This window comes from Elgaria multicarinata, chromosome 17 (genome assembly GCF_023053635.1).
Source record: "Elgaria multicarinata webbii isolate HBS135686 ecotype San Diego chromosome 17, rElgMul1.1.pri, whole genome shotgun sequence".
Taxonomy (NCBI): domain Eukaryota; kingdom Metazoa; phylum Chordata; class Lepidosauria; order Squamata; family Anguidae; genus Elgaria; species Elgaria multicarinata.
The window spans coordinates 12,865,347-12,892,314 of NC_086187.1; the positions used below are offsets into that span (position 1 = coordinate 12,865,347).

General features: G+C 48.0%; 1 protein-coding gene across 1 annotated transcript; it reads left to right on the top strand.

Annotated features, from left to right (window-relative positions):
• Window positions 1-5,554: 5,554 nt before the first annotated feature.
• On the top strand, window positions 5,555-26,389 carry LOC134410098 (glucagon receptor-like). Its single transcript, XM_063143185.1, has 13 exons — window positions 5,555-5,629; window positions 8,019-8,115; window positions 16,016-16,123; window positions 16,965-17,086; window positions 17,506-17,612; window positions 17,729-17,885; window positions 19,563-19,722; window positions 20,328-20,388; window positions 22,302-22,371; window positions 23,853-23,941; window positions 24,066-24,204; window positions 25,085-25,126; window positions 26,318-26,389. The coding sequence occupies exons 1-13, from the start codon at window positions 5,555-5,557 to the stop codon at window positions 26,387-26,389; spliced, it is 1,299 nt and encodes a 432-aa protein (XP_062999255.1).
• Window positions 26,390-26,968: the final 579 nt, after the last annotated feature.

The following is a 26,968-nucleotide window of genomic DNA, read 5'->3' on the forward strand; positions in this document are numbered from 1 at the left end:
TCTCTTCCGGCTTCAACCGGGGCCTCAATTAAAGCCCGCGACGGCGGCAGGTAAGGGGGCAGGGGGTTGGCTTACCTGGCACCGCCACCACCGCCGTCCTTGCAGCAAAGGTGGCGGAGCCGGATCTTGCTCCGCGGGGCCTGATCCAGAAGTTCCGGATCGGGCCACGAAGCAGTTTGGTGGGTCCATGCACAGCCCTAGTTACAACTGAAACTTGGCTGAGAGAAAATGCAAGACAAAGAAGCTTCCCTTCGTGGTACATCCCAGTGTGTATTGCAGCTGCGGCTGATGTTTTTGTTCCGGCTGCCGAAGGGGGACCAGTCCGGACGGAGCTTATCCCAGCACATCGCTGAAATGCCCCACTGTGTGTCAACTTCTGAGATCCTACCGCCACTTCGGCAGCCGCAGCGCCGCCTTGGCAATGCCGCCTACGCAACGCCGTTATGCCGCTAAGCATCTCCTCTCCGGCGATGAATTTTCATGAGATTCCAGCTGTCGATGACAGGGGATTCCAGCAGAATTGGGCCGTGGAGTGACGCCGGAGCCCGAGAGAAGATGCGCACGGAGGCCTGCTTTGCGGCGCTTCTGAGGCGTGTCAGCAAGGGGCATGGAGCTACTGCTCGTATCCCCCTGAAATCCTGCATCATTAAGAGAAATGAGATGCATTTTGGAGGCAGCAGAAGGGAAATAGATGTGCAGAGACGTGTTATTTCAATTCAGGCCTTTGGCCATAAAACAGCAGACGCCTGCCTTGATGTGTATGTGTCTGTGTGCGAGGGGGCAGAGATGACTTTGGATGGCTTGCTACCTGGCCAAGAACAAGGAGGAGGGAATTAAATTCGGGCGTGGGGGGATCATGTGTGTAACGAAGGGAAAACGAGGGACATGGACCTCGCCTGCCATTCCATCTCCGCTTCTTCTTCTTCTTTCTGCGCATTGAGGGCTCTTCGTAGTCCTTTTCAAGTTGGGGAGCAGGGATGAGACCCGGCAGTGTGGTGGCGACTGAACCCCAAGAATCCAGACGAATCCCAGCCTGCCCTTTGGTTGGGCTTCTGCAAGCCTTTGTCAAGTCCAGTTCTGTATCATGGGGGGGGGGGATCTACACTATTGCTTTTAAAGCGCTTTAAAGCACTTTGAAAACGTTTTGAAACCTGCATATGCAGTGTGTCTTGAGCCCCAACAGTTGTCAAAACTGTTATAAAGCGCTTTAAAGCACTTTAAAGCAGTAGTGTAGATCCTCCCAAGGACGGCAGCTTTGCAAAGCCAAGTCCAAAGGGACAGGAACCGGATTAAAGGGAGGCCGCGCAAAGCCATAGGGACGAAAGTCAAAACAGGGCACTGGTTGAGTAAGAACCGAAACTGAAATGCTCAAGAGCGTACAGACTTAGCCTTACTCCCACGGCGTTGCTCATTAGCGGCGTTCTTACAGGTAAAATATCGCTTTTCTGAAGAAGCGAGACACGCGAAACAGGACTGAATCTGGTTCCTGTAATTTATTTATTTATTTATTTATTACATTTCTATACCGCCCAAAAGCTGGAGCTCTCTGGGCGGTTCACAAAAATTAAAACCATTCAAAGTATAAAACAACAGTATAAAACCAGAATATAAAATACAATATACAAGCTCAACCAGATAAAAACAGCAGCAATGCAAAAATTACAAATTTAAAACACCCAGTTAAAATTTATTTATAGACTGTTAAAATGCTGGGAGAATAAAAAGGCGTCTAAAAGCATATAATGTAGGCACCAGGCGAACCTCCTTAGGGAGCTCATTCCACAGCCGGGCTGCCACAGCAGAGAAGGCCCTGCTCCTGGTAGCCACCTGCCTCACTTCCTTTGGCAGGGGCTCGCGGAGAAGGACCCCTGAGGATGACCTTTGCCCATCTGAAGCACCTTGCTCATCTGTGTTTAATAATATTTTAATGATGTGTTTAATAATCTGTGTTTAATGATATTTTCACTTTTGTGTTATGCTGCATTTCTAGCACATTTGTTTCCTGTGTATACCTGTTCAGTTACCTGTGTGTGACGCTTAGCCCTTTTCTACTTACTTTCTACCTTGCTGTATAGTTATTTCCTATTGCATGGTTTGTCACTCGTTATACTATTTTTGTCTCGTCGGATGCTCTTTAGCGTTTATTTTTCTGGTCCATGTTGAGACCTTTCCTCCCCAATGGAGGAGTGCATCAGCAGCCAAATGTGGAAACCCTCCACCCAGGCGGCGGTGGTGTGGAACCTCAGCCTGCAGACCAAATCTGGCCCAGCTGCAGGCCAAATCCTGCCCTCTGGGTTTCCCCAGATTAGGGTGACCATAGGGAAAGGAGGACAGGGCTCCTGTATCTTTAACTGTTGTGTTGAAAAGGGAATTTCAGCAGGTGTCATTTGTATATATGGAGAACCTGGGGAAATTCCCTCTTCATCACAACAGTTAAAGCTGCAGGTGCCCTGCCCTCTTTTAAATCTGGTCACTCTAGTAGAGCTGCTGCAGGTTTAACTGTTGTGATGAAGACGGAATTTCAGCAGGTTCTCCATATATACAAATGACACGTGCTGAAATTCCCTTTTCTATGAAACTGTTAAAGATACAGGAGCCCTGTCCTCCTTTTCATAGGGTCACCCTACGCATGCAGGACCTGGTGAAATTCCCTCTTCATCACAACAGTTCAAAACAAATGCTGCAGTCTGACAGCTGAGAAAGGTGCCTTGAAATGCAATGTAAAACGCACCCATGCAAAAGTAATTTTGTGATGTGTTCGTCATTTATGGATCTTATGATCCCAGTGGTATTGTTTTTGCTGGCAGCTGCCTCGGGCAGCGTTTAGCAGACTATGACGATATCGAATTAAAATAAGGCGGCTGGGCCTCCCTGTGATATACACGGAAACGCTCGTTGGAAAAGCATTTGGGCTGCTTTTATGCGCGTGCTTTGGAGAAATTTGTCCAATTTAAAGTGTGCACCGTCTGCAGCAGGTACGCTGCCCTTTGTACCTGATGCTTACGTAGTTTCACAAGAGTACAAAAAAGAAAGTCAGGACTGTATGAAGCGCTCTTTAAACACACACACACACACACTATAAATCCTTCTGTTAGTGATGATCAGAGCTACGTGCCGATCTTTATGTATTCATATTTATTTATTTATTGTATTTCTACATCGCCCAATAGCTGAAGCTGTTTATTTTATTTGTTATTTATAGCCAAACAGCAGCAACCACACACAAGAGAAAATTATCAGCAAGCACCGGGTGACTCCAAGGTTTGCAGAAATATAAATAAATTTAAGGGGAGGGGGACACCCCCCCAAAATAGCCCAATGAGGACTGAGCATGCTCAGTGGTGACAAAATATTGTCTGGTGGGGAAAATGGAAAGCGGAGTGGGAATGGAGTTTCCTGGAAGAAGGCATTGCTGGCTGGCTGGCATTTCCTGGAAGAAGGCATTGCTGGCTGGCTGGCTTCTTGAACAGAATCACTCCATACTGCAACATTTTGTGGCAGGACCCAGTGGTAGGACCTAATCCTGTGACCGGTATGAATGATTTCAATGGTCTGACATATTCTTGCACTTCTTGTAATACTTTTGCTGCTACTGCATCACTGCTTTAGGGGAGGCTGGAGAGATCCACTGGAAATCATAGTCAGCAGACGTTGCCCATAGACCTTTATTATTATTATTTATTTATTTATTTATTACATTTATATACCGCCCCATAGCCAAAGCTCTCTGGGCGGTTTACAAAAGTTAAAAACAGTAAACATTTAAAAAGTATACAAAATTTAAAAAACCATCAGAAACATAAAAACAACAGTATGAAAACAAGAGTATCTATTTAAAAACAACAGTTCTGGGGGCCGTTAAAAAACAAACTTAGCGTTGTTAAATGCTGTTAAATGCCTGGGAGAAGAGAAAAGTCTGGACCTGGCGCCTGAAAGATAACAGCGTTGGCGCCAGGTGAGCCTCATCAGGGAGATCGTTCCACAGTCGGGGGGCCACCCCAGAAAAGGCCCTCTCCCTTGTTGCCATCCTCCGAGCTTCCCTCGGAGTAGGCACTTGGAGGAGGACCTTAGATGTTGATCACAGTGTTTGAGCATATCTTAGCAATGATGAGGGCTAGAAACTTGCAATTTTTGCAAGAAAAAAAAAAAATTTTTTTGCCACCAAAGGAAAGAAAGCTGAGTGTTTCAGGAAGAGTGCCTAATGCAACAAGAGCACATGATTTTTATTTATTTATTTATTATTGGATTTATATCCCACCTTTTTCCTGCAAGGAACCCAAAGGCAGTGTACATAATCCTCCTCCTCCTCCTCTTTATCCTCACAACAACCCTGTGAGGTGGGTTGGGCTGAGAGCCTGTGACTGGCCCAAAGTCACCCAGTGGGTTTCCATGGCCCAGTGGGGACTAGAACCCGGATCTCCCAACTCCCAGTCCGACACTCTAGCCACCACACCACACTGGCTCCTCTTTTGATGCTCTTTTCCTGCCCTTGACCAGAATCGCAGTACGCACACAGAGACAGAGTGTGAGTCAGTCTTTTAGTGGTTCTCCCCGGCGTGTTCTCTGCCCATGGTCTCTTTCATCTGTAGCCTACCTTCAACTGAAGTTGGGTCCGGGAACCTTGCTGGTTTTGAGAGTAGAGATGAAAATAAATGCAAAGGCTTCTTTGCGGCTGAATTTGATACTTCTGTTTGCTTCCTGCTGTTCGCTGTGGCCGAGTTTTCCTGATTTTAGACAAGCTCTTCTTTCGTTTGTCTTTCTGGGTCGTTATTGGCGTCCCATTCCCTCTGCCCCCACCTCATATTGAGTTATATCTGAAATGTTGCAATCACAAAAAATGAAAGTCTTGGGAAGAAGGAGGCAAGCCTGTGATGTCAGGGCTGGCGCCAGACTATATTGCACCCTAGGCAGGCGCGTTCTGAAGCCGCCCCCCGCCCCCCGCTCGCTCCTGCCCCCCTTGCTCGCTCACCGCTTGCCCGCCTGCTCACCACCACCCCTCGCTCGCCCACTCGCCTGCCCCCCCCACTCACCGCCCCCCCCTCGCTCACCTGCCCGCCCGCTCGCTCGCCCGCCCGCCTGCTCGCTCACCGCTCCCCCTTGCTCGCCCACTCGCTCACCACTCGCCCGCTGACCGCCTCCCCTTGCTCGCCCGCTCGCTTGCCTGCTCCCTTCCACTCCCGGCTTTGAAGTCAGGACGCTGGGGTTGGGTGGCAGCCGGGGCGGCGGCTTTGGAACAGCGTGCCCGGAAGCCGCTCTAGGAGAGCAGCTTCCGGGTGCGCTGTTCGGCGCCCTCGTTTGCTTGGTGCTCTAGGCTGCCACCTGAGTTGCCTCTATGGCAGCGCCCGGCCTGTGTGATGTCCTTTGAGTCAGAATAGTTAAGCCATCTCAGCTAAGCCAGCCAGGTTCATGCTGTGTCGTGCATCAATTTTGAAAGTTCTCCAAAGCAATTTAAAATTGTTCCCCCTCTTGTATTTCTTTTCTCTTTCCCTCTCAGGGGGCCTTTGGACCACAATTTGGCTGTGCGATCCCCGTTTGCCAGGAACGGTAGCTAACCATGAGGGATGCGTCTTTCTCCCAGTGCACGTCAACGCGAATCCTCCTCCTCTTGATAAGCCCAGTCTTCATGGAGGTAAAAACTCCGGACTAGCCGGCTCAATGCTTGCACCAGTCCAGGCTTTGATCTCCCCATTGGGGACCCCTCTTGACCCTGGGACGTTGTTTTCCTGCTCACAGTCATCTCCTGGGTGTTATGGTTGGCCAATCTCTTGAGCCTCGTGGAGGGAGGCTGGGAGTTAAAGGAAGTGGGGTTTGGTGGGGAAGAGGGGAACATTACAGTCTGGAGGGGGGTGGCGGAAAGAAGGGGACGGCACATGGCAGGCTAGTGGGGAGAAACTGGGGCTTTCCTTACTGTGGCTTTGTGTCCGGTTTCTCTTGAGCAATTGTAATGGGGCTGCATTACATGGGCGGAGAGGGGCGACCACATGGTCTGGAATTGACCATTTCTCCTCCTCTCGGTTCTCATAGTATTGAATGGAACAGCACCCTCTAGTGGGTGCTTTGTAGCACACCTTTCCCTGTACATGGTAGGAAATCCCAAGATATTTCAGCAGAACTGGGATATCATAGTGTTGTTGTTGTTGTTGTTGTTGTTGTTGTTATTGTTATTATTATTATTATTATTATTATTATTATTATTATTATTTAAATGGAATTACTGGGGAAAGGTGTGGGAGACATGCAGGAAGTTGCCAACGTCATCAAAAGGACCCGCGAACTTCCGTGAGTGGCCAGTCACGAGCGTGCCTTATTTCGCTGTGAGGCTGTTTTGCTGTCGCGTGCATAATGGCAAGATCCTGAGAATCACAGTTTTCTTTCTGTAATGGAAAAAGGGCAAGTTTCTAGACCTCATTGATGCTAGGATATGCTTGAAAGTCTGTGGGCGATATCTGCTGAAACTTCAGGAGCCAGATAGATGGCTGAACAGATGGTGGGGAGGAGGTGAACTGAAATAAGTCTGCTCCTTAATTCTGATTCCCCTGACCAGAACTTTGACTCCTTCCTTAAAGACCCTGAGAAGGAGGCAGAAAACTTGAAACATCCTACCAGTTTAACAACCCTGATGGCTTCATCTACACCAGTGGTTCTCAACCTTCCTAACGCCGCGACCCTTTAATACAGTTCCTCATGTTGTGGTGACCCCCAACCATAAAATTATTTTGGTTCTTCTCTACACGATCCATTGTCATGGGATGGTTTGCTAATGAAAATAATACATAACAATAGCTTTAATAATACAAAAGATGATACATGACATAGTTCAGTCAATACAGTTTCCTAAGACCATCGGAAATATGTGTTTTCCGATGGTCTTAGGCGACCCCTGTGAAAGGGTCGTTCGACCCCCAAAGGGGTCCCGACCCACAGGTTGAGAACCGCTGATCTACACCAAGCAGGATATTGCACTTTGAAAGCGGTATGAAAGCGGTATATAAGAGGCAGGAGCCACACGACTGCTTTATAGCGGTATTGAAGTGTGCTGACAACTTTGGGGGGCCCATTGACACAGACCATATGCTGCTTTCGTAGTCCTATATCCTGCTTGGTGTGGCTCCTGCCTTTTATATACCATTTTCATAGCGCAATATCCTGCTTGGTGTAGATGAGGCCTGGGAGTTTCAAAGTTAGTAGGGCATCTCCTTCCCCAGTCCAAATTAGGCAGCCTTATCTAGCGGAGGGAGCTTTGGGTAACAGGGTACGACCATGCCCCCATTTTCCAGGATGGGTCCAAGCAGAGGGCATATGTGTACTTGTGTCCAAAGAGAGAGAGCCTTCTCCCTTACCAACCTGCCCGGTCACAGGTCATCCGAAGGCATGCTCCTGGTGGTTCCACATAGACCCATCCTCCAATCGGAGTCCACCAGGGGAAGAGCCTTCAGCGTGGTGGCCCCCCTGCTGTGGAATTCCCTGCCTTTGGAGGTCAGGCAGGTGCCACCTTTGTATTCCTTTCGCTGCCTCCTGAAAACGTCATTATTCCAGGAAGTCTTCCCTTAATGACCAGCCACGGTTCACTGTACATTTTGCTTCTTCTAAAATCGATTTTAAAGTGTTTTATTCTGTTTTTATCTTATCTTATCTGTCTTATACACCGCTCCAAAATTTTGAATGGGGAGCGGTATATAAATATTGTAAATAAATAAACAAAACTGTGCACTGTGTGCCACCAAATAACAAAAAACAAACAGCGAGAAAGAGTGGATTCCCTATACCTGTCCTCTATCCCACTGTGTGACGATTGAGGCCATTGTGTATGGAGACCATTGTGCTGTTTCCCAAGACTCCCAGCTTTCCTTTCCTTTCAATGAGCAGGTGCAAGTTTCTAGTCCTTATTGGGCCATTCCTGAGCAGCAGCAGCAACACATTGGCCAAGGTGACACCAGGGAGCCTCAGCAGCTGAAATCCAGCAAGTGGCTACTCGGAGGAGTCCTTGGTATCTAACCTAGGTGTTAACTTTTTTGCAGAGCTGCGGCGCAAAGATTCTGGAGAAGACGCTCGAGCAATGGATGAGATATAAGGAGGAGTGCTTGAAGAAGATGGCAAATGATCCTTATCCCTCTGGTAGGGAACTGTTTCTAACGAAACTTCAGAGTAAACTTTAAAGACTAAAACAACGGAGACTAAACTTTTTGGCTTTAAAGTTGTAGGAAGGAGGAAAGGAAAGGAACCTCTCGTGCAAGCACTGAGTCATTACTGACTCTTGGAGGGACGCCAGCTTTCGCTGACGTTTTCTTGGCAGGCCTTATAGCGGGGTGGTTTGCCGTTGCCTTCCCTGGCCGTGATTACCTTTCCCCCAGCTAACTGGGTACTCATTTTACCGACCTTGGGAGGATGGAAGGCTGAGTCGACCTGAGTCGGCTGCCTGAAACCAGCTTCCTCTGGGATCGAACCCAGGCCGTGGGGAGAGTTTCGGTTGCAGAAACTGCTGCTTTACCGCTCTGCAGATAGGGTGGATAATAATAATAATAATAATAATAATAATAATAATAATAATAATAATAATAATAATTTACATTTATATACCACCCCATAGCCGAAGCTCTCTGGGCGGTTTATAAAAGGTAGCAGTCCTAACAGTACTTCTGTCCAGTGCTCTTTGCACTGCCAGCGGAGTGAGGAATAAATTAACGTGCGTTCAGTTTATTGCTCGCAAGCGGGCCAGGCTTTTGCATATCCATCGGACTGAGAACAAAAACATACAAAAGATCAACATCCAAGAGAAGCAGACTAAACGTAATAAACTTGAATCTGCATTGTGGAAAGGCTTGCCTTTCGCTTAATAAAGCCCTAGTTGTTAGAAGCTCCTAATCTCTGTTGGATTGCGAAGGAGGGGAGGATGATCAAACATGAGATATACGAACCATGGTTGGCTTGATAAAAGCACTGCACAGCTCAGAAACGCGTGTCGGCAGAAGCAATGAGGACACTACGGCCAGAAGGCTCTTTAGAAAACGTTGCCCCTTGCGTCGGCTTGCACAGAGTGTTTTAGAAATTTCTGTGCCCGAGAAAGGATGTGAACGTACAGCACTGCTAGTGACAAAAGAGAGAAAGGTACACCGTGGTGCTTTAGATAATAACCAAATTCCTTCCTCGCAAGGGCAGGACCGCTTTCCCTCTCTCCTGAGACAATCTCATGCTTTTTCTCTTCCTGCCCTGATTGGGATCCTGTAAATGGGGATGAAAAGAAATGATCCCATTGCCTCCCTGCCTTCTATGTGCTGTTAAAGTATGGAACTCACTGCCACAAGATAAAGTGATGGCCACCAATCTGGATGGCTTTAAAAGGGGGTTGGACAAATTCCTGGAGGCGAAGGTTATCAATGGCTACTAGCCTTGATGGTTGTAAGCTATCTCCAGTATTCGAGGCAGTAAGCCTGTGTGCACCAGTTGCTGGGGAACATGGGTGGGAGGGTGCTGTTGCACCATGTCCTGCTTGTGGGTCCCTGGCTGGTTGGCCACTGTGTGAACAAAGTGCTAGACTAGATGGACCCTTGGTCTGATCCAGCATCAGGGCACTTCTTACGTTCTTTACGAAAGGCTCTTGAAGAGGATACGCGACCCAGATGATTTGAGATCTAATCCCCTTTAGTGGTGCCCAATTCTTGCTAAAATGTTAAAATAAACCATCATGGGGGAGTTCCCCACCTGGGCTGGGAAGTGAACGTTGTTCTTCCTGTTCACAAAAGAGTCTCTAAAGCAAATCCAAATAACTTTAGACCAACGAGCTCCTGAACGTTGTTTCAAAACTGCCTACTAAATCTCTCTTCGGTAAATTTGACTTGCAGGCAGCCAAACGTTCGATTTTAACTGCTGGTTTTGCAAAGGGGGAATTCACAGCCCGTCAGTGTTTTGCTCATCTTCGCGTAATACACAAACACTCCCGACATGTTGTTACTTTTGCGGATTTTTAGTTCAGCCCACGACCTTGGAAAACGAGATCGTTTATGGCAAAAGTTATCTGCTGCGAACAACTATAGAAGGCTTGTTATTTTAAAACCAAATGCTCTCACTCCAATGCTATTCCTAAGAGTTAGACTTGGGGCGAATGGGCTGCGATCAGAAAGAATCCCAACTGATAAAGGGGTGTGCCAGGGATCTCTACTGGATCCCTTCCTGCTTAATTTTTATATCACTAATATTGTACAAGGATGGAGTGATTTGGAATATTTCTCATATATGTGCATGATATTTATTTATTTATTTATTGCATTTATATCCAGCCTTTTTTCCTCCAAAGAACCCAAGATGGTGTACATAACCCTCCCCTCCCCCCCATTTTTATCCTCACAACAACAACCCTGTGAGGTAGGTTGGGCTGAGAGTCTGTGACTGGCCCAAAGTCACCTAGTGGGTTTCCATGGCCCAGTGGGGACTAGAACCTGGATCTCCTGACTCATAGTCCAACACTTTAGTCACTACACCACACTGGCTCCTGAGAAAGGGTTAGGTTCTGCAGAAGAATGCTTTTGTCTATTAACTAGGCTAAATCTACAATTGTCGTCTTTGGAAAGAAGAGAAAAACCTCATATCTAGAGGCTGGACGATAAAAGGTTCGAACAATTGCAGAGTTTTCGATATCTGGTCCTTAACTTAATGCCCCATTTTCATGGAGGCAACATCTAGATGTAACTAAGTTGAGCACATCTCAGTCTACTCAATCCCTACTTTGAGTTTTTAGAACACAAGGGGGAATTGAGTTGCTCCTGCAGCCGAGGTATTCCTGAAGAAATTAGTTATACAACTGAAGTATGGGGCAGGGGTGTGTGCCTCTGTCCTTGAGGTGGCCCTCTGGGGAACCCCAGATGGCTGAACTGGGACTCCCGGATTTGGCACCCAGATCTGAGATTTTGTGCCACTGTCATAGGGGGAAAAACTTCCTTCATTGGCTCCAATGGCAGCTTATTTTCTAAGGTTATCATAGAATCATAGAATAGTTGAGCTGGAAGGGGCCCATAAGGCCATCGAGTCCAACCCCTTGCTCAATGCAGGAATCCACCCTAAAGCATCCCTGGCAGATGGTTGTCCAGCTGCCTTTTGAAGGCCTCTAGTGTGGGAGAGCCCACCACCTCCCTAGGTAACTGGTTCCATTGTTGTACCGCTCTAACAGTCAGGATGTTTTTCCTGACGTCCAGCCGGAATCTGATTTCCTGTAACTTGAGCCCGTTATTCCGTGTCCTGCACTCTGGGAGGATCGAGAAGAGATCCTGGCCCTCCTCTGTGTGACAGCCTTTCAAGTCCTTGAAGAGTGCTATCGTGTCTCCCTTCAATCTTCTCTTCCCAAGGCCAAACCAGCCCAGTTCTTTCAGTCTCTCCTCCTAGGGCTTTGTTTCCAGTTTAGTTGCGTCATTGTCTGCGTGGGGTGATTCATCTCAGGATCATAGCTGGGGAGGGGAGGGCTACATCTCTCCTGCCCAATGCACTTGGGGTCCCAATAATGATGCCATTAGCATAATGTGGGTTTTGGCCATGACCGAGACTTTCTTTCGCTGCTGGTTGGGTTCGACTTCAGGCGTTGCGCTCCTGCTGGGAAGCTGATTGTGTGGATCGAATCGAGCCCCAATAAGAAGACTCTCATCCGAGCGAAGTGGCAGGTTCACGCTGAGCTGCCTTCCGGGTCAGCATGGTCAGATGTAGTCATTCAAAGCAGCGGCTAAATCAGGTTCAAGACTAAGGGTGGATAAACATGCCATGTTAGGAGAAAAGGAGTTTTGCAAAAAGACAGACAAACCTCTTCTCATAGAATAGAGAAATAAATGAGATGGGAGTGGAAATACATAGGATTCAACTGTCCTGATTTAAGAGTATAAAAAGAGCCCTGCTGGATCAGACCAAGGGTCCAGCCAGTCCAGCGCTTCGGCCACATAGTGCCCAACCAGCTGTTGACTGGGAACCCATAGGCAGGACACAGTGCAACAGCACCCTCCCACCCATGTTCCCCAGCAACTGGTGTATACAGGCCTCTGATGCTGGAGGTAGCATATAGCCATCAGGATTAGTAGCCCTTGATCGCCTTCCCCTCCAGGAATTGATCCAGCCCTCTTTTAAAGCTGTCCTAATTGATAGCCATCACTACGTCTTGTGGCAGTGAGTTCCATAGTTTCACTATGCGCTGTGTGCCTTCCTTTTATCTCAGGGAAGAGAGCCCTCTCCGAGGGAGGGCCAGACACCTCTGCCCTCTCTATCAGATCCCCTCTCTTTTCCGTCAGGGTCTTTCATGGTTTATTGGTGCGACTAAATCACCCGCTTCTGTTTTATTCGATTGATACGAATGCATTTCGTTTTTTCAGGAGCTGCTTATTTAGATAAGAAAGCGTTACCTCTGGGTAGCAGGAGGGGCTTGTGTGTGATCGGCTGATTTGGTTCTTCCTGAGGGGAGGGAAACGTGAATGACGTCAGGGGACGTGTCGTCGTCATCCCCCCACCAGTTTTTGACAGTTAGTTTTGAGAGGTTTGGAGTTTGGCATGGCATCACTTGAGTTGGGAGGGAAGGATTAGAAGGGGAGCGAGGCAGGTTTAGGCTATTTATTAATCATTGATGTAAATAATAGCAATTTATTTATTTATTTATTTATTATAGCACTTTTATTCCGCCCTTTCAAGGCGGCTTACAAAAATATTTCTTAAGACAGTCCCTGCCCACAGGTTTACAATCTAAAAAACATGACACGAAAGGAAAGGGGATTGGGAGGGAGGAGGAGGAGGGGGGGGAAAACGCAAAAGCAAATTCAAGCACTAGATTCTTAGTTGCAAAGTTCAGCAGCTGCTTCCTCTCCCTCTCCCTCTAATAGCCTCATACAGATCAAGGCACAATGGAGGGATGCCTGACTGCCACTTCCCTTCCCTCTGATGGCCTCAGCAGCGACAGTCTGTAGCAGGAGGGAAGGGGCTCTCAGCTGGAGCTGGCCTGGCTGCCGCTTCCTTTCCCACTGATGGCCTCAGCAGCGACCATATAGCACTGATGAAACATTTTGTAAATAATACACTTTTGTTTGGTGTTACCGAGTTACATCCGTGGGGCCAGCTTTCTTCTTCGTTTATGCTAATGCGTATCTTAGCACTTATTAAAGTGTCTTCTGAACATGGCCAGTGTGTACGACTGATTTGGCAGGGATGTCCCATTCCTTCAGCTTGTTATCCTAGGCGTGAAAAGATAATAGGGGAAAGGCTGGGCAAAGGAGAGGCAGACGTCACGATTGGTTGTGGGGGCCTGGTTCTGTCGGATCCCAGTCGAACCAGACTCGTGGGGGGCCAAAGGGAAACAGTCACGGATGCATCCAATTAAGAGTTGATTGATTACACAGGCGATAGATGAATGCAGAAAGAAATGCAAAGATCGTTCACACATCCCTTCCCTGATGGAGGCCAACCCCCATCGCAAGGGGTCCCTATAGCACACAGGCTCATGGACAGGGGAGGGCATTGGCTCCAATTTTGGTGGGGCAGAGATGCCATTTTGGGTTTTAGTTAGAACTAGCCAGAAGTTTAAAGAATCTATCCAAGGTGCCAGGCCCATTTTAGGGATCAGGCTATGCAGCTTGGATAGCTAGGAGTTGCCTGCAGGGTTTCTCTGCGTTGTGGACCTGTTGCTTTGCAGGAGCGCTTGCAGTTTTCCTTCACTTCTGCTCTGCTTCCATAGTTTTTTGTAAATAAATGGAATATTACAAAGACTCTTTCCTCTATGCACAGCTCTGAAGATTTAATAATGTTCCATTTCTTTACAAAAACTGCCTGGGGAAACGCGGAGCCTGTGCCAAGATTCTGCCTGCCTAAACACGTCTGCAGCATTTAGGCAAGCCCACCCACCTGTGATGTGTAACTATCCTCATTGTAAAGTCTAATGATATGACCCTGATGCTGCACTGGTTGTCAGTATGTGTCTGAGCCCAATTTCAAGTGCTGCTTTTAACCTTTAAAGCCTCAAATGGTTTGGGGCCGAGTTACCTTCTCCCATACCTGCCTGTCCATCCTCTGAGGTCATCAGCAGAGGCCTTCTTGCTTGCCCATGGCCAACGGAGGTGAGGCTGTGAGTGCAAGGGAGAGGCCTTTTCAGTGGTGGCCCTGCAGCACTGGACTCAGCTTCCATTGGGCGTTTGCCAGGCCCCTTCCTTGCAGATCTTTAAGGAAGCACTGAAGACCCACCTGTTTGCACTGATCATCCATCATCATCATCATTATTGCACCATCAACCTACATGGTGCTGTACATAGTAACATTTAACCCCTTTCCCCTGTGCTATTGGTTTTTTCTGTTAAGTTTTGCTTTTAATTAGCAATCTTGGCTTTTACAGCTTCTATGGAGAGATTTTATTTTATGGATTTTTAAAATTGTATCCACTTCGTGCATTTTTTTATCTTGTATGCCACCTTGAGATTGTTTCATGCTTAAAGGTGACGTAAAAATAAGCTTAGGATAGATAGATTAGATAATAAATGTGACTCACATTTTTCTTTATGGGTTTGGCCATGATAATAATAATAATAAAAAAACTGAGACACACATAGAATCACAGAATTGTGAGTAGACATGCTGAGGTATTTAGGATGCTACTTGAAAATGGTACTGATTCAGTCCTGCTTACTTCTGAGTAGCCATGCAGAAGCCTTGCCCTGTTTACTTCTGAGTAGTCGTGCAGAAGCCTTGCCCTGTTTACTTCTGAGTAGTCGTGCAAAAGCCTTGCCCTGTTTACTTCTGAGTAGCCGTGCAAAAGCCTTGCCCTGTTTAATTCTGAGTAGCCGTGCAGAAGCCTTGCCCTGTTTAATTCTGAGTAGCCGTGCAGAAGCCTTGCCCTGTTTAATTCTGAGTAGCCGTGCAGAAGCCTTGCCCTGCTTACTTCTGAGTAGCCGTGCAGAAGCCTTGCCCTGCTTACTTCTGAGTAGCCGTGCAGAAGCCCTGCCCTGTTTACTTCTGAGTAGCCGTGCAGAAGCCCTGCCCTGTTTACTTCTGAGTAGCCGTGCAGAAGCCCTGCCCTGTTTACTTCTGAGTAGCCGTGCAGAAGCCTTGCCCTGCTTACTTCTGAGTAGCCGTGCAGAAGCCTTGCCCTGCTTACTTCTGAGTAGCCGTGCAGAAGCCTTGCCCTGCTTACTTCTGAGTAGCCATGCAGAAGCCTTGCCCTGTTTACTCTCAAGACCTTTCCCATTTTCAGCCCTCAAGCTGAGGAATGTTTCCCACCCGTCTGTTAAACCTGACAGGATGGACTGTTAGAGCATTCCAAACCTTTTTGCATGAATTCTCTCAACAATGCATAGAACACCCCTGCACGGTAGGATACCCATATCATAGTGTCTCAACCTTTTTTGCTCCATTCCCCCCTTTCACCATTGTTCAGAATATAATTCCCCCCTTCCCAAGATAGTCTAACTCAAAAGGTGCATTTCAAATAATATGCATATAATATTGAAAATCTTTTATTTTTTTCTATTTTAGTCCCATTTAAAGGGGCAACGCAAAGCATGGCCCCTTTTGCATTCTCAGCTCCCATGCTTTGCGTTGCCCCTTTGAATGGGAAGCTTGAAACTTCTAGGATTGCAAGGGAGGGAGGGGAAAGAGAGCAAAGGCCTGGCTTTTGCAGATGACATGACACTTTTCTGGGATGTTTTTAATAACATGTGTAGGAAGACATAATCTACAGGACATCATACTTTGCTGAATGGTGGTCCCAATTCCCCCCCCCCCCGGAACCCTAAAATCCCCCCCCGGGGGGAATTCCCCCCTTGTTGAGAACCCATATCATAGACTGAGAGAAGGCAGAACACCTAAGTGTCATGAGATTTGAATCGGGGACATCCCAGTTCCCAGCTCAGCCCTGCGGCAACAGAGGCCAAGGGAGGTGCAATTAGCATTACCCTTTGCTGAGGGCCCTTCCCCCAACCTGGCGCCCTTCCAAAGCATTGGACTGCAACTCCCATCGCCCCCAGCCCCCATGGTCATTGGATGACGAGTCTCACCCTTCTTTCTCCGGCAGGGCTCTTCTGCAACCGGACGTTTGACATGTATGCCTGCTGGCCAGACGGTAGCCCGGGTGCCATCGTCAACGTCTCCTGCCCTTTCTACCTGCCCTGGTATGAGAAAGGTAAGGCCCTCCAACCTATGCATCAAAGTGGGAATCCAGTCGCCTTGTCTCCAGGCAATGGCGAAGCTCAGGGTGGAGTCACTGTCCTTGGTGCTGAAATTGCAGGTCTGCTAGGTCAACCGCTTCTAGCTGCAGCTGAAAATGATAGCGCTTGCATTTCTCCCTTCCTGGCTGTCTGGGGCATGGTATGAATTGAAGGCCTTGTCTCTATCTAAACATGCATAGGACTGCACCCTTAGTGTCATAGTGCCCATCCTGTGGAACTCCCTACCACTTCAAAGTAGGCAGGTGCCAACCCTTCTGGGTTTTTGGCGCCTGTGAAGACATACTTTCCCCAACAGGTACTCCCAGGAAAGTAATCTTTGTCTTCTGTACATCGCTTAGACATTTCTGCAACATAAGCAATTCATAAATATTGTTAAATAGTTAATAAATTACTTGTCCAACACATCTCAGAATATCCCCTGGTGAATCTTTGCAATCCTCACTGGAGTTATATATACTGCTGTACCCTCATTTGGTTTTTACCCAATTTGTACACAAATCTCTTAGTTTTTACACAATTTCTACAGAACTACTACACAATTCTCTTAGTTTTTACGCAACGTGTTACATAGTTTCTACACAATTTCTCTTGGCTTTTACAAAATTTCTCTTAGGTTTAACCCAGTTTCTACACAGCATCCGTGCAATTTCTCTTTGCCTTTACACAATTTTGACAGTTCTCTTGGTTTTGACACAATTCCCTTTCAAACAAGTTGCTACGGTGCATTGATCTGCCTGTCTCCAAAGAGGATTCCAACCGCTTCCGCCTGTTAAGTGTGGCTTCTTGTGTTCGCAGTCCAGCATGGCCAGGTGAGCCGCAGGTGTGGACTTGATGGGCATTGGGTGCTGCTGAATGGGACGGAGCTCTGGAGGGACCATTCCCAGTGCAGGGAGGAGATGGAAACCAGCACAGAGGAGGTGAGAAGGGACGCCTGTCAGGAGTCCATGGCCCTTGGCAAAGCTGAGGTTGCTACTTCTTTATGGGTCCTGATGGATGGCACGCACAGCTGGTGAGTTGCCGTTGGAAGGCGTTGAGGAGAAACGAGTTGCATGCCACTAAGGCCAGGGGTCCCCAATCTCAAGTTACTAGATGTTGGACTACAGTTCCCATCATCCCCCAGCCAGCATGGCCAACAGCACCCTCTTGCCCATGTTCCCCAGCAACTGGTGTATATAGGCTTACTGCCTCTGATATTGGAGGTACCACTTAGCCATCAGGACTAGTAGCCATTACAGTTGCATCTCCCAGTCCACCCCAGTTGACTGGTGGCTGCAACAGACTGCAAAGTTCTGTCTGCCCTGGCCTGTCTCACGGGGCTTCCTTCTCTGCTGTACAGGAAGGAGTCCACCAGCTGATGGTCAGCTTGAAAGTCCTCTACACTGTGGGCTACACCCTGTCGCTGCTGGCCCTGGTCTTCGCTCTGCTCATCTTTACCGTCTTCAGGTAATGCAGCCAGGTGTCAGCCTGGCACAGAGCCCAAAAATCCATGGGGAGGTGGCCGTCCAACCGGCACCTTAGCAGCCTTGGGCACTAATCGTGACCTCTTTCTGGCCTCACAGGAAGCTTCGTTGCACTCGAAACTACATCCACGCGAACCTCTTTGCCTCCTTCGGGCTTCGGGCCTTGTCCGTGATCGTGAAGGATGCGCTATTGGAGAAGATGTGGGGGAAGGAGCTCTTCGAGGTGTCCGACTGGGAGGCCCTGCTGAGCCACGAGGCAAGTACGGCGGTCGTGGAACTTTCCGGAGAAACGGAGATAGAAGTTCCCGTCTAGCTTAGGGTCGCTGGGTGGGAATGGGTTGGATTGGGTCTGTACATGCATCCAGCAGAATGAGGGGAACACGAAGGCGGTAGAATGGAGTGTACCATTATAGATGGGGGTGGGGGAAGAGATACCACTTTTGGAGGCTTCCCACGAGACGTGTAATTTATTTATTTTATTTTATTTATTACATTTTTATACTGCTCAATAGCCGAAGCGCTCTGGGCGGTTCACAAAAATTAAAACCACAATAAAACAACCAACAGGTTAAAAGCACAATTACAAAATACAGTATAAAAAGCACAACCAGGATAAAACCACGCAGCAAAATGGATATAAGATTAAAATACAGAGTTAAAACAGTAAAATTTAAGTTAAAATTAAGTGTTAAAATACTGAGTGAATAAAAAGGTCTTCAGCTGGCAACGAAAGCAGTACAGTGTAGGCGCCAAGCGGACCTCTCTGGGGAGCTCATTCCACAGCCGGGGTGCCACAGCGGAGAAAGCCCTCCTCCTAGTAGCCACCTGCCTCACTTCCTTTGGCAGGGGCTCACGGAGAAGGGCTCCTGTAGATGATCTTAAGGTCCGGGCAGGTACATATGGGAGGAGGCATTCCTTCAAATAACCTGGCCCCAAACCGTTTAGGGCTTTAAATGTCAATACCAGAACTATGAATCGGGCCCGGACCTGGACTGGCAGCCAATGAAGCTGGAAAAGGACTGGCGTGATGTGATCTCGCCGGCCAGTCCCTGTTAGTAAACGGGCTGCCCTATTTTGTACCAGCTGAAGCTTCCGGACCGTTTTCAAAGGCAGCCCCACGTATAACGCATTGCTGTAATCCAAGCGAGCGGTTATCAGAGCATGGATAAATAATAACTGCCTTTGGCCTCACCCACTCCTAGAACGTGGTCCCTGAGGGGGTCTTCAAAATGGAACTCCGCCCTTGGCTTAGAGTGAGAGTAGGTTTGGGGAGACCCAGGTCCAAATTCCCCTCACCCAGGAAGCTCACTTGGGCCAACCTCTTATCTGTTGGAATATTCTACCTCACAGGGTTGTTGTGAGCATAAAATGGCAAGGAGGGCGAACTCTGCCTCGGGTGCTTCTGTGGGATCGTGAGGCCAAAATGCAATAAACAAATGAAACAGAGGCTGTGTGAATTCGACAATTCTGAGGAAGCACGGCAGGTGGTAGTGGGCAGAGGATGTGGCGTTTTGCCTAGCTTTTGAGTGGGGGAAAAAAATCTAGTTTTTATGGCTGCAGAAATACATGTAAGCACTGCCGGGTGAAATATGAGAAACCTGGGGTGTGTGTGAATTGAACTTCCAGTGCCAAGAACAGAGACTTCGTCTAGCTGAAACAAAATCATTGATGAAAAACCATTTCAACAAAGGCAAGTGGACTTAATTTGCACTTCTCCAAACGACTGAATTCTGCTTTTCTTCGTGCCACAGCCTCCCACGTAGGCTTTCGGTGTACAAAGGCATCCGTGGGAAGCCCACTTCTGTGAAATGTGAAGTACTCTGTGCTCTGTCAAATGCTAATTATTTCCTTGCTTCATACGGTGAGGCAGCTAAAGTTAGCCTTCTTTGTGCCTTTCGCCCAACTCTTTCAGTCCGGTTCGCTTTCCTCTTAGGCTGCGATTGGTTGCCGTGTGGCTCAGGTCGTGATGCAGTATTGTATTCTCGCCAATCACTATTGGTTCCTGGTGGAGGCTGTCTACCTGTACAAGCTTCTGATTGGTGCGGTGTTTTCCGAGAAGAATTACTACACCCGTTACCTCTACCTGGGCTGGGGTAAGGAGGAATTGGGGAAGGAACGTTCCGGTTCAGATGGTGGCCAGGATTTTGTGAGGAAAAGCAGCCGGGGAGACACCTGATCTGGATCCAGACCATAGTGTGGGGGAAAGGCAGTTTCACCTTTTCCTTGCTCTGCCATTTCCTCACTCTCAAAATCGCCCTTCCCTCCAAGCCTCTATATCTCCATGAGACAGAGATCTCCAACCTTTTGGGGCTGGTGGGGGCATTTGGCATACTTGTTTATTTTATTAATTTCGTTTCCATATCCGCCCAATAGCCAAAGCTCTCTGGGCGGTTCACAGAAAGAGTTGAGGGAGTGTTGTGAATCCTCGGAGCAGAAATATTGCAATATATGTCGTTTTACGCAGGGGATGCATTTTCTTGATGATCTGCCCATTTCATTTGGGGTTGACGGTATGGGCATAAGGAACCCAGCATCGTGGCTTTCAGGAGAAGTTTGCTGGGCTCAGACCAGTGCTTTGATTGGGGCATTTAAACAAAACGCCGCCGCCACCCGTCAATAATGCAATGGGGTGCATCAAGCTTGCGTCTCGACTCCGGGGGGGCATTCTATTTCCAGCGGTCTCATTTATGACTTTCAGGAACCCCAGTGGCCTTCGTAGTGCCGTGGATGACTGTGAAATACCTGAAGGAGAACGCAGAGTAAGTGTGATGCTTGCTGAGTGGGAGCACCTCAGACTGGGGTAGGGGAGCTTTTTTGGTCTGTCAAGGGCCACATGACCTCAGGGGTCAACTGTCAGCATGGCTAGGGCCGGCTGATGGCTTTCGAGGGCTCTTGGACGAGATCCCTTCAATGGCACGCCTGCCTGAATGAGTCTACTGCTTCCCCACCGTTGCCACCATCATCTGCTGCTCTTCCTCTTTCTCATCAATGCTTGCTTGAGAGGCAGAGAGACAACAGCCCTGTTCAGAAGACACCATAAACCATGGCTTTAAACATGGTGGTTAAGCCAGAAAGCCGGGCTGTGTTCAGAAGACTCAGGGCTACTAGCCCTGATGGTTGTGTGCTACCTCCAGTATTTTAGGCAGTAAGCCTGTGTGCACCAGTTGCTGGGGAACATGGGTGGGAGGGTGCTGTTGCACCATGTCCTGCTTGTTCATCCCTGGCTGATGCTGGTTGGCCACTGTGTGAACAGAGTACTGGACTAGATAGACCCTTGGTCTGATCCAGCAGGGCTCTTCTTATGTTCTTATGGCACCTTAAACCATGGCTTTAACCATGGTGAATAAAGCAAAAAGCCTTATTCACTGTAGTTAAAGCCATGGTTTACGGTGTCTTCTGAACACAGCCTGGCTTTCTGGCTTAACCACCATGGTAAAAGCCATGGATTAAGGTGTCTTCTGAATGGGCCCAGACTGAGCAAGTAAGCCATGGTATCTACTGCTTCTCCGTCTCACCACCACTGTTGTTGTCTGGGCCAGAGCAAGAGGCAGGTCGCAACAGTGAAGAGGAGGAGCACCCTTGGTATGTGCCCGATCACGCCTACCCTTGACGCAGGGGCACATGCTGGGGGTTGACAAGGCCAGAGGCAAAAGGGTAATTTCTTCCCCTGCCCAGGTGGCTGCTGGGGAAGGGACAGACCACTCTTACCTGAGGGCATCTTAACTGGTTGCTTGTGGTGGACTTTTGGAATTAGGCCTTGGGCCATCGGCTGCCTACCCCCCCCCTTTTCTTAGAGGGAGGAGCGACGCTTGGGGATATTGGCAGAAATTGAGCTTTAGGCGATACAGTGAGCCAGAAAAGGAATCAGAATGGTAACTAGTGAAGAAAACAAGATTATAAAGGACCATTGGGAAGAAGGCCAGCAATCTTCAGACTATGTTCATATCCCATTTCTGAACTCAGAATCTGTGCGGATGGGAGAGGGGGACTGGCGTGGGGCGCGTGAGGGTGGCGGATGCACAGGAGTGAAACTGAGGAAAGGAGGAGGGCAAAGGAGAGAGCAAGCCGGGTGGGTAATTTCACACAGGGTCAGCCTACAGATCAGGAAAGCTGCTTGGGGCTGGAAGCAGACTGAAGGGAGCATCAGAGGATGGAGATGGAGGAGAATCCAACATCACGCTAGTGAACATCCGCTGACGTGACGTGACTTTCTCCCTCTCCCCCTGTAGCCACTTGATGTAGATCAGCTCTGGAAGATCCCCCGACCCTCTGGAGCAGATTTTGAGGGCAGGCAGGGGTGCTGTGGGGTGGCCGGAGAGGGCATCACCCACACCCTGGTTCCATTGGTAGAAGCACAGTTCCGGCGGTAGAAAAACTTTGTTGGATTTCAGACGTTGTGCTTAACCTGCCTAATTTATGCCACTCACAGGAATCAGCTGGGGATGATGGGAGTTGTAGTCCAAAAGGCCGAGCAAGAGAGAGAGAGAGCGCCTGGTTGGCGAAGGCTGCTCTTGGTGTTTGAGCTCTTCCAAGTCCCCTGACTTCAATTGTTCTGCTGGGCTTGCTACTCCTGGTCACCACGGGCTGTGTACGCATCCCACAGGGATGCTTTCTCAGCCTGCTCTATTAATTTACGTTGAATAATGTGATGGTTTTCCCTCCTGTGCTGCAGGTGCTGGGGGGTGAACGAGAACATGGCTTACTGGTGGATAATTCGCATCCCTATTTTGCTAGCGTCCCTGGTAAGGGCCTCTCCTTGCGGCTTTTCTCGGGGTTACAAACTCTTCGGGGTACTGCGGCTTCTTGTTTTTCTCTCCGCCAATGTCATTTTGTTGTTTTGCTACTTTAATCGCTGCTATTTCTCTTGCCTGCTTCTGGATGAGATGGTTTTCGCACGCCTTTGTATTGTTAATGTCCTTGCGTTTTACAGTCTAATGCCTCTGAAATTTTTCTCAAACATAAATAAAAAATGTAAATAAATAACCCGCCTGCCCAGTCGCTGCTGTTAGGACAAATGGGACTACTGTGATTAATTTTGCTCGGTGTAGAACACTATAGAGTTCTAGAAGAAACAATAAACCTAAACCAATCTGGCACCCTGTGTATGTGTTGGACTACAGCTGCCATCATGCTGGCTGGGGTAATGGGAGTTGTAGTCTGACACAGACAGAAGGCATCCTAGTGGGGAAGGACCTGAACAGAGGGAGGAATGGTGGAATTTATATGGCATATGGCGGCAAATCTTAATCACCCACGTTTAGTTTTTTAACAGTTTTTAATGCTTTATGTGTGTATGTTCTATGTTTTAGAATTTTAAATTTTGTATACTTGTTTTTATCTCAATTTTAGCATTTCTGTAAACCGCCCAGAGAGCCCTGGTTATGGGAGCGGTATATAAGTGCAATAAATAAATAAATAAATAAATAAATAAATAAATAAATAAATAAATAAATAAAGTAACCTCTCCTAAATTAGGATCTTAGCTTTTTGAGCCTTTGTGTAAGCAAGGTATTTTGCTAACTAGGAAACTCCAACATAGAATCATAGAATAGTAGAGTTGGAAGGGGCCTCTAAGGCCATCGAGTCCAACCCCCTGCTCAAGGCAGGAATCCACCTAAAGCATACCTGACAGATGGTTGTCTAGTTGCCTCTTGAATGCCTCTAGTGTGGGAGAGCCCACAACTTCCCTAGGTAACTGGTTCCATTGTTGTACTGCTCTAACAGTCAGGAAGTTTTTCCTGATGTCCAGCTGGAATCTGGCTTCCTGTAACTTGAGCCCATGATTCCGTGTCCTGCACTTTGGGAGGATTGAGAAGAGATCCTGGCCCTCCTCTGTGAGACCTTTCAAGGACTTGAAGAGTGCTAGAAGGACGCAGACAAGTTGGAACATGTTCAGAGGAGGGCAACCAGGATGATCAGGGGTTTGGAAACAAAGCCCTATGAAGAGAGACTGAAACAACTGGGCCTGTTTAGCCTGGAGAAGAGAAGATTGAGGGGAGACATGAGAGCACTCTTCAAGTCCTTCTCTAGGCTAAACATGCCCAGATCTTTCAGTCTCTCTTCATAGGGCTTTGATTCCAGACCCCTGATCATCCTGGTTGCCCTCCTGTCAACACGCTCCAGCTTGTCTGCGTCCTTCTTGAATTGGGGAGTCTAGAACTAGACACAATACTCCAGATGAGGCCTAACCATATCTCCCCTATGTTCCTGCTCTTCCTCCTAGATCAACCTAATGATCTTCATGCAGATCCTCAAGGTGATCCTAGCCAAGCTGCGAGCCAGTCAGAAAGGTTACGCGGACTACAAGCTGCGGTGAGTTTTGTCCTCTGGGCCTACGAGGAGAGCTGCTGACTCAGGAGTCCCAAAGGAAGGTCATGCCCACTGAGCACTTCAGCCAGACTAAATTCCACCTCCTGCTCTGTGCCGTCCCTTCCAGGTTAGCCAAAGCCACCCTGACCCTGATCCCGCTCTTTGGGATTCACGAGGTGGTCTTCATCTTTGCCACAGATGAGCAAACCACAGGAATCCTACGCTACATCAAAGTCTTCTTCACGCTCTTCCTCAACTCCTTCCAGGTACGTTTGGCTTAGTTGCCGCAAGGCTCCATACAGAGCTCTGAATCGCTCGCTTTTTGGCTTGCTTACTTCTCCCCTAGGGGAATGCCGTCACGCAAACTTTGTGCTACGCAATTTCTGCGCTCAGAGCGTCTCTTCAGTGTTTGCATTGCACATTAGGTACAAAATAAATAAATATAGGCAGGCAGTCCTGGCTCCAACTTTCCATGGGAGCCCACTTGGTGGCGATTTCCACTGAGCAGCTGGGAGATGCCTGCCATTTCAACTTGCCGCTATTCTCCATACGTAGAGTTGTTCTGGGACACTGAAATGGTGGATGGCTCTCTGAGCCCCGAATGGAAACAGAAAACTTGGGGGCTCATCTGATCCCTGAAGAATATGGAATGCTCAAGAACTGGATTCGCTAAATGACATTTAATGGCAATCGAAGCAAAAAAATCCCTGGGTGCGGCTCTAGAATGCGAAGGTGTCCTGGCTGAGCTCCGTTCAAAGGAATGGCAGCCATGCTCTTCAAAGAGGCTCACGCAGAAGACTTCTGTGTTGGGGTGCACTTATGCAGTGTTACATAAATTTCTGTAATTTAATCCGGGTCATCCAGCCTTCTGTGGTGCAGGATTTAACTTACTTGGGGTTCAGTCCTATGGATGTTTAAGCCCTACAATTGTTTGCACTGAGAGTTGAAGGACTTTTTTCTATTTAAACATCCATAAGATCGCACACACACACACACACACCTGACCTTAACTGTTTCAGTGCAGCTCTCCCATCAGCCCCTTGGGCATCTTAATTTGAGTGACTGCTAAGCCATGGTCTACTGTGTCCCAGCAGCTTCCAGCCTGTGATTGGAAGCTCATACTGTGCTTCTTCTTACCTACTACAGGGATTCCTGGTTGCTGTGCTGTACTGCTTTGCAAATAAGGAGGTAGGTAATGACTCTCCCAAGGTGATCCAGCCAGCTTCTGTGCTCAGTTTCTGTTAATCCCAAGCGGCCTTACACTGCACTTACCTCCACCACCCCCACCCCCAGAAACACCTCCATCTTTATCTGGAAAGGACAAAAGCAAGAGCAATCTTTTGCGCTTGTAGCTGCCCCGCTGAACTTCTGACATTTTCCCGACATTGGCAAGTAGACCTCAATGGCCCAGAACCTTTAAGGACTTTTCTGAGCGTCCCCCGATTTGCAGTGTGGTCTGGATAATAGGATCGGGCGTGTGGCACTGTCTCTCTCTGGAGTGGAATCACTTAACACATGCACTAACTTCTCATGTTCAAGCTGTGAGTGCCCCTCTTTTGTGTTGAGTGCCAGACCCATGCAAATCTTTATGGGGGTGGGGGGAATACATCAGTGGGGTGGATCCCAAAACTGCTTGATGAGGATTGAGCATACTTACTGGCCACAGAAGGCAGATTTGGGGTGGCAAATCTGAAGAGGAGTACTTTAGTCTGCAACACTTTGCTTCAGGCTCAATTTACTAGTTTTAAACCTGGAAGCATCTTTCTTTCCTGATACCAGGCACTGGCAATAGCTCTAGGGATGCCTTTTTAACGGGGGTGGGAGAGAAAAGGGTGCATACATTTGCTAGAGCTGCCATTTCTCACATTGGGGAAAGAGGTGTATAGTTTCTAGAAGACAAATCTCAGAGTGCATCTTATCTTGATGTCCTATAAATACCTTTTGTACTCTCAATTAATCAAGCTACCGTAGCATAGTGGCGAAGAGAAGGAGCTATGAATCAAGAAGTCTGACCCAAATCTTGCTTCTAACAAGAAACACGCTCTCAACCTCAATTCCCCCCACGCCCAGCTGAAATATAGGGATAATATTGCCCTACATTCCAGGTTTGTTGCAAGCTATCCTGAGATGAAAGCACTGTCCGTTACAAGATGGTTAATTTCTCCCTTCCTCTCTTCAATGCCTGTTTATTAATCACACTGAGATTCCAGTCCACATTAGTAATTCTGGATCCTGCGGGTACAGGACAAGATTAAAGACCAAACCATGCTGTGATCTTGTACGTAAGCGCCTCTCTGTGCTTATAACTAGGCAAGAGTATGAATTCTCTAAGGTCCAGGCAGAAAACTAACATGATGCAACCCTTTCTTTTTCTTCCAGGTCAAATTTGAAATGAAGAAGAAATGGCAGCTCTGGAAACTCGACCACCCATCGCTCTGCTGCTCCCAGTGAAAGGGGGAGAAACCCTTAATAGCAGTGCAGACACGTGCAGAAGCTGCCCATGCAGCCCTTGAAACAGTTGCCGATACTCTGCCTTGTAATGAACGGTTTCTGGTACTTCAGGCAGCCAAGGATTGCTTTGGGCCGAGAGTCATCAATGCAGGCTGCGTTCACAGCCGTTGGGAGATCTAAAGATGGTATTCGTAGAAGGGGTGACTGTTACCAGTCACAACAATATGGAAACTGGCCTTGCACCAGGATGATGTACCAGAGACGTTGGGAAGCGCCCGAGATCATGGAGGAGGGATTGCCTTACCTGTGGAATATGCTGCAGAAAGAATCCTGACACTCTACAAAGGTGGGTGTATCATGTACCCAAATAAGCTCAGGCTTCAGCTTTGGAAGGACAGGTTGGGAAGACAGTTCATAAGAGGAGACCGAGGGCCTTAACATCCTTCACTATTGTAGAGCAGGTGCTACCCACCCTCACACTTTTCATACATTCAGTATTGCAGAAGCATCAAAAAGATCATGGCAGAGGCCTTTGTTCTCCTGGATCAAGACAAACACATACATGCACACGCAGGTGGA

Coding starts and splice junctions, on each gene's coding strand:
- LOC134410098 (XM_063143185.1), top strand. CDS start 5,555: ATGAGGGATGCGTCTTTCTCCCAGTGCACGTCAACGCGAATCCTCCTC. Junction 5,630..8,018: donor TAAGCCCAGTCTTCATGGAG/GTAAAAACTCCG, acceptor ACTTTTTTGCAG/AGCTGCGGCGCAAAGATTCT. Junction 25,127..26,317: donor ACTGCTTTGCAAATAAGGAG/GTAGGTAATGAC, acceptor TTTTTCTTCCAG/GTCAAATTTGAAATGAAGAA.